This window comes from Salmo trutta, chromosome 10 (genome assembly GCF_901001165.1).
Source record: "Salmo trutta chromosome 10, fSalTru1.1, whole genome shotgun sequence".
Classification (NCBI taxonomy): Eukaryota; Metazoa; Chordata; class Actinopteri; order Salmoniformes; family Salmonidae; genus Salmo; species Salmo trutta.
This window is the reverse complement of record NC_042966.1, coordinates 5,386,814-5,403,747: the sequence shown is the minus strand read 5'-3', so window position 1 is coordinate 5,403,747 and position 16,934 is coordinate 5,386,814. Positions and strand designations below refer to the sequence as shown.

Sequence of the window (16,934 nt, the reverse complement as noted above, 5' to 3'; positions counted from 1 at the left end):
AATTGCCGTACCAGGCAGTGATGCAACCAGTCAGGATGCTCTCGATGTTGCAGCTGTAGAACCTTTTGAGGATCTCAGGACCCATGCCAAATCTTTTTAGTTTCCTGAAGGTGAATAGGCTTTGTCGTGCCCTCTTCACAACTGTCCTGGTGTGTTTGGACCGTTCTAGTTTGTTGGTGATGTGGACACCAAGGAACTGGAAGCTCTCAACCTGCTCCACTACAGGCCCGTCGATGAGAATGGGGGCGTGCTCGGTCCTCCTTTTCCTGTAGTCCACAATCATCTCCTTAGTCTTGGTTACGTTGAGGGACAAGTTGTTATTCTGGTACCACCCGGCCAGGTCTCTGACCTCCTCCCTATAGGCTGCCTCGTCGTTGTCGGTGATCAGGCCTACCACTGTTGTGTCGTCTGCAAACTTAATGATGGTGTTGGAGTCGTGCCTGGCCTGCAGTCGTGGGTGAACAGGGAGTACAGTAGGGGACTGAGCACGCACCCCTGGAGAACTCCAGTGTTGAGGATCAGCGTGGCAGATGTGTTGCTACCTACCCTCATCACCTGGGGGTGGCCCATCAGGAAGTCCAGGATCCAGTTGCAGAGGGAGGTGTTTAGTCCCAGGATCCTTAGCTGAGTGATGAGCTTTGAGGGTACTATGGTGTTGAACGCTGAGCTGTAGTCAATGAATAGCATTCTCACATAAGTGTTATTTTTGTTCAGGTGGGAAAGGGCAGTGTGGAGTGCAGTAGAGATTGCATCATCTGTGGATCTGTTTGGGCGGTATACAAATTGGAGTGGGTCCAGGGTTTCTGGGATAATGGTGTTGATGTGATCCATTACTAGCCTTTCAAAGCACTTCATGGCTACGGACGTGAGTGCTACTACGGGTCTAGTCATTTAGGCAGGTTGCCTTTGTGTTCTTGGGCACAGGGATTATGGTGGTTTGCTTGAAACATGTTGGTATTACAGACTCAATCAGGGACATGTTGAAAATGTCAGTGAAGACACCTGCCAGTTGGTCAGCACATGCCCGGAGCACATGTCCTGGTAATCCGTTTGGCCCCGCAGCCTTGTTTATGTTGACCTGTTTTAAGGTCTTACATTGGCTACGGTGAGCGTGATCACACAGTTGTCCGGAACAGCTGATGCTATCATGCATGCCTCAGTGTTGCTTGCCTCGAAGCGAGCATAGAAGTGATTTAGCTCGTCTGGTAGTCTCGTGTCACTGGGCAGCTCGCGGCTGTGCTTCCCTTTGTAGTCTGTAATAGTTTGCAAGCCCTGCCACATAAGACGAGCGTCGGAGCCAGTGTAGTATGAATCAATCTTAGCCCTATGTGACTCACCACCTGGATTTGGTCTTATGTGCCAATATTACAAATTGTGTTTTTTACATTGGATTAAAGTAGAGTATCAGAGCTACAAAATGGTATATCATACTGCATTGTTGAGGAACAATGGGAAAGTAATTTTTCTTTGAAAGTTGATCAACTTGTAAACTCACTTTTGAGAACATGTCCTTTGAATGTTTTGGTATCTAGTGAAGAGCTCTTTGTCTACACCCATTCAGCATCGTTCACACCCTCTTAAGCTTTAGCCCCATCCATCTTGTTTTGCCCTCGGAGCGTTGAGAGTGCACACTTGACGCTCTGGCTGATGATTTGTTTACCTCTGGATAACATGAAAACAGCCTAACTAGCTCTGCTGGCAACAATTTCATTACGCTTTTTTGCAGAAGCTTACTGACACCGGCCATATTCAACGGGTGTTGTATACTTTAGCTTAAGACATGTAGCTAGCTAGCTAGGTAAACAATGAACCGAGCTAGGTAAACAGCGTGTAAAATCACACGCGTAACGTTAGCTAACGAGCCAGCCAGCTAACGTTAGCGAGTTAAACAACGATGAACGTAGTGCCAAATCTTGTCGATACTACACTGCATGCGAACCATCCAGGTTCAACGTTAGCTAGCTAACATTAAGCTCCAACTAGCAAAGCAAACAGCTCTGGGAAACAAATGATGTCAGCTAGGGAGCCAGCAACCTAAAAGTAAACTTTAGCTTAAGACGTGTAGCTAGCTAAACAATGAACCTAGCTAGGTAAAAAACATGTAAAGTCACACACGTAACGTTAGCTAACGAGCCAGCCAGCTAACGTTAGCTAGTTGAACAACAGTGAACATAGTCCCAAATCATGTTGTTACTATACTGCATGAATATGCTGGGAGCTAACCAACCATGCTCAATGTTAGCTAGTCTAACTAGCAAAGCAAACGGCTCTGGGATATGAATAATAACGTCAGGTAGGGAGCCAGCCAGCTAACGTTAGTTAGCTAGCTAACTGTACACTTTAGCTTGAAATTAAGCTACTTTCTGTCAAAATTAGAAACGTGTAGTATCTGAAACTGTATTTAGTCTAGCTATCTTACCTGTATACATCATCATGCATAATGGACGCGTCTCCCTGTCATGGATGCCACGTCACATTTGCCCTTAGTTTGAAGATGTAATCCGGAGACGGGTGTTTTCTCCATCTCTTTAGCTATCATACTCAAATTCCACTGATTTCAAAACTGATCCTCCAGAGAATGGAGAGCAACACTTAGCTAAGCAGCTCCACTACACAATACATTTTTATGAAAAGCCACGTTCGACAGGATTACCAACACAGACTAACCAGATCAAATAGAAAGAAGCCTTCTATATGGCAGACAAATCTGAACTCCTCTCTCGGCATGTCCAGCCCACTCATCTCAGCCAATCATGACTAGTGGGAAGGTTGCTGACTTTTTTTGTGGCTTAACCAACAGGGCTTGTAATTAACCATTTTATTTGTATTTACAGATGGCATACAAGTTTATTTAGGCACATAAAGTTCATATGTTCGAGAAGGCATATCTGTCAAAAAAACGCATTTTGAATAAATAAAAAATATATATAAATTCATTCAACGGCTCCTCTATGAAGTTGTAACTTGCGAAATATGCCTAGTTTCCTGAATCGGGTCATTCACATCTATTTTTTTAAGAGGTGTGTGTGTGTGTGTGTGTGTGTGTGTGTGTATTTGCAAATAAATATATGCGGGATTGGAAGTGACGCAGACAATTAGATTAACTTCCAACAATGTATCTGCAATATTAAAGCTGATCTACCTCCTAAAATAAACAAACTTATAGGATATTAAATTAGCCAGAAGTTTAGTATTTGGTCCTATATTCCTTGCACATGATGACTACATCAAGCTTGTTTATCTACAAACTCGTTGGATGTATTTGCGTCATATGTGGTCGGACGACATGGTTACTGTTGCCTTGTTTTGGTTATGTTTTGCCAAATAGTAACTAAATGATAGTTGCAGTCATTTTTCTTCCTAAGTGAGTAGATAATGTTTCTGAACACTTCTACATTGAACAAAAATATAAACGCAACGTTTCATGAGCTCAAATGAAAGATCCCATAAATGTTCTGTACGCACATTTCATCTCTCATTTTGCGCACAAATTTGTTTAGTGAGCATTTATCCTTCACCAAGATAAAGGATAATCCATCCACCTGACAGGTGTGGCATATCAAGAAGCTGATTAAACAGTTTGATCATTACACAGGTGCACCTTCTGCTGGGGACAATAGAAGGCCACTCTAAAATGTTTCGTTTTGTCACACAAACTAAGGGCTGTTTCATAGTCGGAGTTATTCACACGAGAATTCCCGGGTTCTTATGCTTTATTGCTTAATTAACACAGGTCTGGTTCCAACCCCTACTGCCAAGGCAAATAAACCCCCAAATTCCAAATACTACTTGGGTAATGACATGAGGCTTATATGGTGCTCCCATACGGTTACGAAAATACTGTGTTGGGGTTGGGTACTGTGACATTAAAAATATGAATTTACGCTGTACTGATAATTAATCAGCTATTCGAAGGGACTTTTAATTGTTATGACTAATGCAGTATCATTCAACACTCATAAAGGTGTTATGACTGGTTTGATGGTGTTATGTATACCCCCTTATATAAAGTGTTACCTACTTGTGTGTGTCTGACTTTACATTTTGTGTGTATGAGTACATATGCAGAGATTTGTTTGTGCTGGCAACTGTTGGACTGTGGTGTGGTATGCATCAAACTGAGTAATACATAAACATTGCTTTTGCTATGTTATTAGCTACATGATCAGTTAAAGATATTACGTTATTCATCAAGTTGTTACTCCCATAATGTAAAAAACCACTGTGTAGTAGCATAACTTATAATGTAAAGTGAAAGGTTATTACATTATCTCATGTTTTATTACGTTATCCCGTAAGTTATAACATTAACTGGTGTTATTACATTAACCGTTAATCATTACTGTGTGTGAATGAATTACATTTTATTTTCATGTCAGATCTCCAGTTGGCAACCCATACCTTACTGACTTAATTGACACTAACAACCATTACAATGATTCACGGTGGTACTAAAGTGATAATTATTACTGTTTTGCGCAGTGCGGACCGTGTAAGGTATTAAAGTTATCCAAGCAATAATAACTAGAGCAGTAAAAAAAGTTAATACAGTTAAGTAAATACAGAAAAATGTAAACCTGGTCTTGCACAAAGAGAAGATTGTATGTACATGTTTGTATATTTTGGGGATTTTGTTCATGATATCCTCATTCATAAATTTGTAATTGTTTTCAAACCTGCTCATACAAATATGGTGAAACTGTTGCAAATGTCAATGTGGAATAACATAACGAGTCATGACTATAAAATACTCTTCCCCCAATCCCTGTAGGTGTTGAGCCTCTGAGCCCCCAGTGGAGTGCTGAGTCTATAGGCCGCTTCCAGGCCCTGTGTGTGGGCCAGCAGCTCCATGCACGTGTCCTCTTCATCACAGAGCGAGGCTACGGACTTGAATTGGACAGCAGTGGTCAAAACGTGGCCACCACACTGCTCTCAGAACAGCTGGCCAAAGCCCCTGGACAGAGTCAGGCCCATGCTAAATCCGCTCCCACTGTCCCTAAAATCCCCCAGCAGAAGCCTGCCATTCAGAGAGACACCACCACTAGTGTGGGACCACCCAAACCCGCAGCCACCAATGAAAATAAGCCGCCCACTGAGAAGCAGGTCAAGAAAAACAATCAGAGCAAGGCTAGTGCTCGGCAGCCGGCAAAAGTGTCCATCCCATTTGGGTCCGATGGAACCGCATCTGGTGAGTTAGATTTACTGTATTTTCGGTATCAAGAATAGACTGTAACCATGTTTCCATCCAACCACTTTTTAAACAAGTCAAGTTGGATAAAATAACTCATGATGGGCCTGATGGAAAAAGCAAATTGTCGGTGGACTTTCTTAAATGTTGACAAAACCAAATCTGTATCATTTCATTGAAAATGTGTCGACAAGTAGATGGAAACCTAGCTTGTGTAATAAAATAACTTTTTGGGACAACGGCACAAGATTGGCTGCAATGTCACAGTCCATCTGTCTGTCCATGTCTTGCCTTCAGATTAAACACTTCTCTTCATTTTATTTCAGCATGAGCTTACATGACAATGAACCAATTAATTCAGTCACATTGCCAGTGCCACACACTTTTACAAGAACAATTCATGTTTATCAAATATTTCCTGTTTGTCTTTACTCGTGCCGTCATACAATATTTGTTGCTAATAAATTCAAGTGCAACTTAGAAATATCAACTTGAATTCCAACACACATGCCATCAATAAAAGTAAATCATGATTCAGTAAATGTGGTTTGATAAGGAGTAATTTATCATTTATCCTGATACAGTGGTAAGGTTATGGCAAAATAAGTATGTACGGTGCCTTCACAAAGTATTCAGACCCCTTGACTTTTTCCACATTTTAAGTTGCAGCTGTATTCTAAAATGTATAAAAATATTTTTTTCCCTCATCAATCTACACACAATAAATACACTATAATGACAAAACGAAAACAGGTTTTTAAACATTTTTACAAAAAGATTGAAACAGTTACCTTATTTGCATAATATTCAGCGGCTTTGTTATGCGACTCGAAATTGAGCTCAGGTGCATCCTGTTTCCATTGATCATCCTTGGTGTTTCTACAACTTGACTGGAGTCCACCTGTGGTAAATTAAATTGATTTGGACATAATTTGGAAAGGCACACACCTGTCTATATAAGGTCCCACAGTTGACAGTGCATGTCAGCAAAAACCAAGCCATGAGGTAAAAGGAATTGTCTGTTGAGCTCCGAGACAGGATTGTGTCGAGGCACAGATCTGGGGAAGGGTAGCAAAACATTTCTGCTACATTGAAAGTCCACAGAACACAGTGGCCTCCATCATTCTTAAATGGAAGATGTTTCAAACCACCAAGACAATTCCTAGAGCTGGACGCCCGGCCAAACAGAGCAATCGGGGGAGAAGGGCTTTGGTCAGGGAGGTGACCAAGAATCCCATGGTCATTCTGACAGAGCTCCGGAGTTCCTCTGTGGAAATGGGAGAACCATCTCTGCTGCACACCACCAATCAGGCATGTTATTGTAGAGTGGCCAGACATATGCCTCTCCTTAGTAAAAGGCACATGACAGCCCGCTTGGAGTTTGCCAAAAAGCACCTAAAGACTCTCAAAGCATGAGAAACAAGATACTCTGGTCTGATGAAATCCAGATTTAACTCTTTGGCCTGAATGCCAAGTGTCACGTCTGGAGGAAACCTGGCACCATCCCTACAGTGAAGCATGGTGGTGGCAACATCATGCTGTGGGGATGTTTTTCAGCGGCAGGGACTGGGAGACTAGTCAGGATCGAGGGAAAGATGAACGAAGCAAAGTATAGAGATCCTTGATGAAAAGCTGCTCCAGAGCGCTCAGGATCTCAGACTGGGACGAAGGTTCACATTCCAACAGGACAACGACCCTAAGCACACAGCCACGACAACACAGAAGTGGCTTTGTGACAAGTCTCTGAATGTCCTTGAGTGGCCCAGCCAGAGCCCGGACTTAAACCTGATCGAAAGTCTCTGGAGAGACCTGAAAATAGCTGTGCCGCAACGCTCCCCATCCAACCTGACAGAGCTTGAGAGGATCTGCAGAGAAGAATGGGAGAAACTCCCCAAATACAGGTGTGCCAAGCTTGTAGTGTCATGCTGAGTAATGAGTCTGAATACTTCTGTAAATGTGATAATTCATTTTTTATATATTTAATACATTTGCAAAATATTCTAAAAACATGTTTTTGCTTTGTCATTATGGGGTATTGTGTGTAGATTGAGGGGGAAAAAATATCTAATCATCAAATAAAAACCAAGTAATATACACAACTGCAATATTTTATTATTACAAAGTAATTTCCTATTTTCTATTTATGTCTACCCAATGTGGACCTGACGGAGACAATGGAATATTTTCAATGTTTTGGCAATTGAACATTCACTATTTTGAGCTTTTAGAATTTCCATTAAAAAGCTTAAATGATTCAATGTCGTTATTTCATAATGCATTTCATGTTTAAAAATGCATCGCAAATTGTGTTTTAAAAAATGTATTGATCGTAATCGAACCCACCTCCAAAAAGCACTAATCGCTCAGCACTAGAATCAGTATATGATTGTTTAGTGTGTTTATGTCTGAAGCTTTACCCACAGTCACAACTGCTAAATTGTTTCATTCCTGTCTGAATTGGTCTATGCCTGGTTAGGTTATTCTTAAAAAATGTTTTCACACAGTCACCACAGTTTGGTTCCCCTTGTGATTGAAGCCCTTTCCTCAGTCATCACAGCTAAATGTTTATTTTTTTATTTTACCTTTATTTAACTAGGCAAGTCAGTAGTACAACATTGTCACTCTCACAGGATTACAAACTGCATGAAAAATAATCTGACACCCAGTCCTATCCCTTAAAATATCACTCCTAAATAAACGTCCTATCCAGCGCAAAGCCTGTTAAATAATCTCCAGCCCAACCAACCACTCAACCAGAGCTTTGGCCTTCTCCCATCAGGTTGACGGAACAGGACAGTAAAATGCCATAATTCAGCGGGACATTTAGTTGATTCTGGAATTTAACATGCATTTCCGGGTGACTTCCTAATTTTAATGTCTGTGCACATTAGGGCTGTCCTTGACCAATCGATTGGTTAACATTTTTAAATGTGTATTTTTCCATATAGAGACACCCTAATGTGTTTTAATAAAATCAACTATATGCATTCAACTTATGGTTTGATGAAAGACCAATGTCTCGGGCGCCAGAGATCTAGATAACAAGAATATTTTTATTTTTTTACCTGATCTGACTATTCTCCTGCTGGCTTTCGCAGATTCCGCCATTACTTTCATTAAGTTGCCGGTAATAGGCTACACGAGGAGTCTGCAACTTTTCTCAAGTGGAATGCCAATTTATCTTACCATATCTACTGATCTGCGTGCCAGTTCTGGTTTTCATAGGCACATTTTAATTTAATTTATAATAACGTCTTCATATCTCAATCATTGTCATGTGGATAATCAAACTTCTATCCCAATCTAAACAACAATTGTACAAACCTAAAAAGTAACTTCCATTGCCAGCTATGCAATAGCCTACATATAGCCCTTTTTTCTTTTTTTTATCCTATAAATCACATTGGCTACACAATGGGGCCTGTCTGTAACAAACTTGAAACCTTGTATCAACTTGGGTACGGCCAGAAGCTTGTGCTGGCGAACTTGCAACATTGCGTAAAATATTCTGGCCGAGCAGTTTCCAGCGCCGGTGAGCTCGGGACAGACACAGTTGTAGGCTATTTGTGCAAGGGATAAGAAGCCATGCTTGACTTGGGCAGGAGCTCACCGGAGCTTTATAATGCTTGAGCTCCTGTTCCTCTTAGAATATTAGCTCAAAAATATTGTGGCGCTCCTGCACCTAAATATAAACAGTACCAGCACCCAAAATGAGTACCGGAACCTATTTCAGTCCAAGTCAAGCACTGATAAGAAGTAATCAGGTTGGCCTGTTTTATGTCATTTCCACTTGATCAGCGCATGATATCTTTCCCTTTTCACGCTGAGTGGTTATCGAAAGGGAGAGGGCTGGAAAGATTTTTTAAAATACACTATCGGTCAAAAGATTTAGAACACATACTCATTCAAGGGTTTTTCTTTATTTTTACTATTTTCTACATTGTAGAATAATATTGAAGACATCAAAACTATGAAATAACACATATGGAATCATGTAGTAATCCAAAAAGTGTTAAAACAAATCAAAATATATTTTACATTTGAGATTCTTCAAAGTAGCCACCCTTTGCCTCGTGACAGCTTTGCACACTCTTGGCATTCTCTCAACCAGCTTCACCTGGAATGCTTTTCCAACAATCTTGATGGCGTTCCCACATATGTACATTGTCGGAAGAGCGCATTCTGGAGAGAGAGAATTACATTGTGCATCTGGGCGCATGGTTAAGCCGACGTCTGCATTGTCCATGCAGCATTTACGGTGATACGGCCTCAGCGGAAGTCAGAGAATTCATATTTCTTGAGCTGCGTGGAGCAGTGCAGAGCTGTTGGCAATGAAGTAAGTTTGTTTTCTACAGGATGTACCACCCTCACCTACCGTCAACCAATCATGTCAATGCGGAGTTACACAGAGCCCCTACGCATTGTTACAACATTTGGTAAGCGAATTTGCGATGCGGTACAGCGCTCGATTTGTCCTGTGCGTGTCTCTGGAGGCTCTGCAGTTGTCACATATGGAGCCTTCGGCCACAATTTTGGATCAAACATAAATTGGATTTTAGTCTAGGCCTCCGCGATGGATTAGTTGACACATATATTTTTGTTTCTGGTCGACCAACAACCAAACAATCGTCCGGTCGACTAATTGGGGTCAGCCCTAATGCATATGTGTGGGGTGGAGGGGTGACTTGTGAGCTATGGAAATAATTGTATTTTCAAGGACATCAGTCAAGGAAACCATTAGTCAATCAATACTAACGCTAGTAGTGCTAATCAGACGAACGATATATCTACCTCAGCAGACAAATTCCCTCTGGACTGGAGGACGGTGGAGCTGCCTCGCAATGAGACCTTCCAGCCTTGCATAGCAGCCGTTGTCAGCCCCAGTCTATTCTACCTTTTCAACCCCAGCCATGGTGAGGACTCTCTTTCTCTACTGTCTCTCGTTCTTTGTGTCTACAGAAATCCATGTCAATTTTTACAGGTGTACAATTACACCAGACTCACCCACAAATTATCTGTGTATACGGTATGAACATTAATTTGTGTTTGTGTGTGTGGTCTAGTGTATGTGGAGAGACTGCAGAGTGTGATGATGGACTTGGCTGTGTACTGCACCACCAAGGCCTTGCCTAGTCAGTGCAAACCCATGCCAGGAGCTGCATGCTGTGCCCAGTTTTCGGGTGAGGAGTCATCATTCCCCCTCACACGCGCACACACACTTTCATCACCTTGTGGACAGGACTTTGCACACACACACATGCACTCTCACTGCTAAAATACACACCCATTCAGTGCCTCACACAATGCATACACATGCAGTGCTTCAACAACAATCAGATATTTCCCATTTCAAGGGCACTATAAAATAACCTAATTAACTCAATGGCACTCATTTTTTTAAACGTTAGGTGTAATCTGATCGTAAAGTGAACGGACTACCATTTTTTTCTGCTCAGGATTTGGCAATATGGCTGTCCGTTCACTTTATGATCAGATTTGACCAGATTTGACCTAACGTTTCAATATGGCTAAATCTCTTTCTGGAAAAACAGGGAATTTAAGTTCTGTTCCAAATGCTTGAATTATGGTACACAGAGTTCTACTGATGGATCACACAGCTCTTTTGGGATGTTTTGAAACCAATTGAATGCCAACATTAGCAATATGCTTACATGACGAACTAGGGTGGTGGACTAAATGGTGGATTGCTCTGACAAGGTGTCAAAGCACGAGGTAGGAAATCCCCCAAAAATGGATTGGACACAGCAGTGTCGATCACCTCAAGATAAAAATGTAATATTCAATATCAGCACTTCACAAACTGGTGTGTTATAACCTTCAATCTGGATAACACAAAACAAATCATAAGACCACAAAAAGAAAACCAACCCCGTCGCGGACCCCGATGTTTTGCTCTTAGACAAACTAAACAACTTCTTTGCTTGCTTTGAGGACAATACAGTGCCACCAACACGGCCCGCTCCAAAACCTGCAGCCTCTCCTTCACTGCAGCCAATGTGAGTAAAACATTAAAACGTGTTAACCCTCGCAAGGCTGCCGGCCCAGACGGCATCCCGAGCTGCGTCCTCAGAGCATGCGCAGACCAGCTGGCTGGTGTGTTTACGGACATATTCAATTAAATCCGATCCCATTCTGCTGTTCCCACATGCTTCAAGATGGCCACCATTGTTCCTGTTCCCAAGAAAGCTAAGTTAACTGAGCTAAACGACTATTGCCCCGTAGCACTCACTTCCGTCATCATGAAGTGCTTTGAGAGACTAGTCAAGGATCATATCACCTCCACCCTACCTGACACCCTAGAACCCCTACCGCCCCAATAGGTCCACAGACGACGCAATCACACTGCACACTGCCCTCACCCATCTGGACAAGAGGAATACCTATGTAAGAATGCTGTTCATCGACTACAGCTCAGCATTTAACACCATAGTACCCTCAACTCGTCATTAAGCTCGAGACCCTGGGTCCTGGACTTTCTGACGGGCCACCCCCAGGTGGTGAGGTTCGGAAACATCTCCACCCCGCTGATCCTCAACACTGGGGCCCCACAAGGGTGCATTCTCAGCCCTCTCCTGTACTCCCTGTTCACCCATGACTGCGTGGCCATGCACGCCTCCAACTCAATCATCAAGTTTGCAGACAACACTACAGTCGTAGGCTTGACTACCAACAACAACGAGACGGCCTACAGGGAGGACTTGAGGCGCCTCGGAGTGTGGTGTCAGGAAATTAACTTCACACTCAAGATGATCGTGGATGATCGTGGATTTCAGGAAACAGCAGAGGGAGCACCCCCCTATCCACATCGACGAGACAGTAGTGGAGAGGGTGGAAAGTTCCTCGGCGTACACATCACGGACAAACTGAAATGGTCCACCCACACAGACAACGTGGTAAAGAAGGCGCAGCAGCGCCTCTTCAAACTCAGGAGGCTGAAGAAATTTGGCTTGTCACCAAAAACACTCACAAACTTTTACAGGTGCACAATCGAGAGCATCCTGTCGGGCTCTTTCACCGCCTGGTACGGCAACTGCTCCGATTTGGGTCTTTGCTTGTCAAAAAAGATAAAGTAGCACTGTCAAAGCTGTGCAAACACAGGAGACGAACGATGTGTTTACAATACCGCGTTGGTAAAAAAGCATCATTTGTTGGACCGCAACTTCTGGGGTAGCTAGCTTTAGCTTGGTACCTAGCTAGCACCAATACAACCAGCCTGCAAACAATGACCAGCAGAAACTGCAGTCATTTTCATTATTCTTAGCAATGATTTAGGAATCCTTGTGAGTAAGTATTAGCAAGGTTGTCACTTGTTGTTCGCCTATTGAAATTGAACTTCAATTCATGAAAATAAATAGCTAACCATCTACTTAACCCTGTTGCCCAAAGCTAACATTATAAGCAGCCAGCTAGCTTCATCTGGCTAGTGAGGCTCGACCGGACCGGGGTAATGTGTTGTGAAGCTAGCCACAATAAGGATTAGGCACAATAGTGGAATTTGCGGTTTACCTTCAAAATGAAAGTATGTCATTGACAATGATGTAAATAAATGCATAGTAGAATTATGCCATACTTTTATTTTGAATGCTAACCGCGAAGTCCACTATTGTGGCTAATCCTTATTGTGGCTAGCCTGCGTCCGACCACCATTAATCAAATAATAACTGTCTTATAAATTAGGGGTATTTTAGATGACACCTAGCTATATAGTTAGCTTGCTATCTATAGCTACTGAAACAGATTGTCGTTTTGCTATGTTATTGGGGAAGATTTTTTTTGCATCCATGAGCTAGCTCGCTTTTTTTATGACCAGCACTGTAGGTGCGTGAGACAACTTTACCAGCATCATAGCATACGTATCGATCAATCGTTGTGACATATGAAATACGAGTGATTGTGTAATAACTACGTAAATGTATGAACGCGTTTATGTGACGTGCAGTCATATTCAGGTCCTGATTGGTCAAGCTTATTTGACACAAATAGTGTAATTTGATGTGTATCTTTTTTGACACACAGACCCAAACGGCGTTAGATAGAAATCCAACTTGAGAATGAAACAACTGAACAAATGAAAAACGAAACAGCACTGCAAGAAATAGGTTTTGATTGTTTTAGTGGTAATGGGGACATATGTAAATGCCAACGAAATAACTTTTTTGTGTGTGTAACCTTTATTTAACTAGGCAAGTCTGTTAAGAACAAATTCTTATTTACAATGACGGCAAACCCGGACGACGCTGGGCCAATTGTGCACCGCCCTATGGGACTCCAAATCAAGGCCAGATGTGATCCAGCCTGGATTCAAAACAGGGACTGAAACACCTTTTGCCCTGAGATGCAATGCCTTAGACCGCTGCATCCGTCTGTGTTAACTATTTAACTACTAGAAAGCTTAAAAGGCCGCTAAAATTGTATGTATCGGTATCGTTTTTTTTTTTTTTTTTTTTTTTTTTTTGCAAGGGAAATATTGGTATCGGCCAAAAATGTCATATCGGTGCATCACTCTTGTTCCCATGAGCTGAAATAAAAGATCCCAGAAATGTTCCTTACGCACAAATTTTTTTTTTCGCTTAAGTGTTGTGTACAAATTTGTTTACATCCCTGTTAGTGAGCATTTCTCCTTTGCCAAGATAATCCATCCACCTGACAGGTGTGGCATATCAAGAAGCTGATTAAACAGCATGATCATTACACAGGTGCACCTTGTGCTGGCGACAATAAAAGGACACTCTGAAATGTGCAGTTTTGTAACACAGCACCATGCCACAGATGTCTCAAGTGTTGAGGGAGCATGCAATTGGCAAACTGACTACAGGAATGTCCACCAGGGCTGTTGCCAGAGAATTTCATATTAATTTCTCTACTATAAGCCACCTCCAACGTCGTTTTAGAGAATTTAGCAGTACATCCAGCCGGCCTTACAACCACAGACCACGTGTATAGTGTTGTGTGGGCGAGCGGTTTGCTGATGTCAACGTTGTGAACAGATTGCCCATTTTTTTTTAAGGTATCTGTGACCAACAGATGCATACATGTATTCCCAGTCATGTGAAATCCATAGATGGGGCCTAATGAATTCATTTCAATTGACTGATTACCTCATATGAACTAACACAGTAACATTTTGAAATTGTTGCTTGTTGCGTTTTATATTTTTGTTCAGTATGGTATCAGAAAGATCATTCTGCAGTTTCTATGACACTGTGTCAAATAACTTATTTAGGCTTGCCATAACGAAGGGGTTGAGTACTTAAGACATTTCAGATTGTAATTTTTTATGAATTTGTAAAAATGTCTTAAAACCAAATTCCACTTTGACATTATGGGGTATTGTGTGTAGGCCATTGACACAAGATCTCCATTTAATCCATTTTAAATTCAGGCTGTAACTCAACAAAATGTGGAAATAGTCAATGGGTGTGAATACTTTGAAGGCACTGTATATTGTTAGGGTCCGACGGGTTAAGGATCAAAGCTCTACTCTTGGCAGTCTCTCGCCCCGAAGGCCTGCACCATGCAAAACTGGTATCAACCCAGGCCTGGAGTGACACGGTCAGCACAAGTTCTTCACGCTGAATTGCGATGTTGGGCAATTGTTCTGAAAGTGTCTTCCTGTGAGCCGGTTTAATGGGCTCATCTTGATTTAGATACGATTAATTTCACAGCATAGCAATAAAAAAAAAAACATGAAAAGGCCAAGCAATGGACAGTATAGGCTGGATGTGTGCAATAGGCCTTTCGAAAGTGTTAAGACTTTTTCCACGTTTTATGTTACAGCCTTATTCTAAAATGGATTAAATCGTTTTTTTCCCCTCATCAATCTACACACAATAGCCTATAATGACAATGATAAATACGTTTTTTTGACGTTTTTGAAAATGTGTTAAAAATACTAAACTGAATTTTCACATTTACATAAGTATTCAGACTCATTACTTTGTTGAAGCACATTTGGCAGCGATTAAAGCCTTAAGTCTTCTTGGGTATGACGCTACAAGCTTGGCACACCTGTATTTGGGGAGTTTATCCTGCTCTTCTCTGCAGTTCTTCTCAAGCTCTGTCAGGTTGAATGGGAAGCGTTGCTGTATAGCTATTTTCAGGTCTCTCCAGAGATGTTAGATTGGGCTCAAGTCTGTGCTCTGGCTGAGCCACTCAAGGACATTCAGAGACTTGTCCCAAAGCCACTCCTGCTTTGTCTTGGCTGTGTGCTTAGGGTCGGTGTCCTGTTAGAAGGTGAACCTTTGCCCTAGTCTGAGGTCCTGAGCGTTCTGGAGCAGCTTTTCATCAAGGATCTCTGTACTTTGCTCCGTTCATCTTTGCCTCGATCCTGACTAGTCTCCCAGTTCCTGCTGCTGAATAACATCCCCACAGCATGATGCTGCCACCACCATGCTTCACATTAGGGATGGTGACAGGTTTCTTCCAGACGTGATGCTTGGCATTCAGGCCAAAGAGTTCAATCTTGGTTTCATCATACCAGAGAATCTCTTTTTTAATGGTGTAAGAGTCTTTAGGTGCCTTTTGGCAAACTCCATGCAGGCTGTCATGTGCCTTTTACTAAGGAGTGGCTTCTGCCTGGCCACTCTACCATACAGGCCTGATTTGGTGGAGTGCTGCGGAGATTGTCCTTCTGGAAGTTTCTCCCATCTCCACAGAGGAACACTAGAGCTCTGTCAGATTGACCATCAGGTTCTTGGTCACCTCCCTGACCATGTCCCCCCCCAACCCCCTGATTGCTCAGTTTGGCCAGGCGGCCAGCTCTAGGAAGAGTCTTGGTGGTTCCAAACTTGATCCATTTAAGAATGATGGAGGCTACTATGTTCTTGGGGACCTTAAATGCTGCAGAAATGTTTTGGTACCCGTCCCCAGATCTGTGCCTCGACACAATCATGTCTCGGAGCTTTACAGGCAATTCCTTCTACCTCATGGCTTGGTTTTTGCTCTGACATGCACTGTAGGACCTTATATAGACAGGTGTGTGCCTTTCCAAATCATGTCCAATCAATTGAATTTACCACAGGTGGACTCCAGTCAAGTTGTAAACATCTCAAGGATGATCAATTTCAAGTCTCATAGCAAAGAGTCTGAATACTTTTTTAACGTATTTCTGTTTTTTTATTTGTAATACATTTGCAAAAATTTCTGATCCTGTTTTGTTTGTCATTATCTGGTATTGTGTGTAGATTGAGGAAAATGTTTTAATTAAATCCATTTTAGAGTAAGGCTGTAACATAACAAAATGTGGAGAAGGCCAAGGGGTCTGGATATTTTCTGAATGCACTGTAAATGTAGGATACATGTTGATTGTGCAAAATATTGTAAAAGTTGTGGAAGTGGCTGTCTCACTGACCTAGGCCAATTTGGACTGGTCACCTGACCACAACTTACGGAGCATGGGTTTAACCAGAACTGATCATTGAAAACGTAACATTTTGAATAATCAATTCGTTATTCTGTTTGTCATTATCCAATATTTCCTTTAGACAATTAAATACAAAAAAGCATACTGTTTTGTTTTCAGATTCAAATCAAATAAACGAGGAACTACACTTCACTCGTTTTAATTTTTTTTTTATCTTGTCGTCTTATAGGAAATATTAATTGGCCAAAACGTACACGCACCTTACAGGTAGTTGTTCCTAAATTGGACACACCAGGTGATCTATCGAAGACCAGCGTCTGTTCTCTCTTTGTCCCTCTTTCTCTCGCCTCCACAGCCAGTGGC

At 42.0% G+C, this 16,934-nt stretch overlaps 1 protein-coding gene across 1 annotated transcript in view; it reads left to right on the top strand.

Annotated features, from left to right (window-relative positions):
• tdrd1 (tudor domain containing 1) overlaps positions 1–16,934 on the top strand; it is a 79,475-nt gene that overhangs the window by 56,049 nt on the left and 6,492 nt on the right. Inside the window, exons 19-21 of the mRNA XM_029763925.1 lie at positions 4,772–5,188; positions 9,985–10,101; positions 10,252–10,368. Coding sequence (XP_029619785.1) covers positions 4,772–5,188; positions 9,985–10,101; positions 10,252–10,368 — 651 coding nt within the window. The remainder of the gene's footprint in view (positions 1–4,771; positions 5,189–9,984; positions 10,102–10,251; positions 10,369–16,934) is intronic.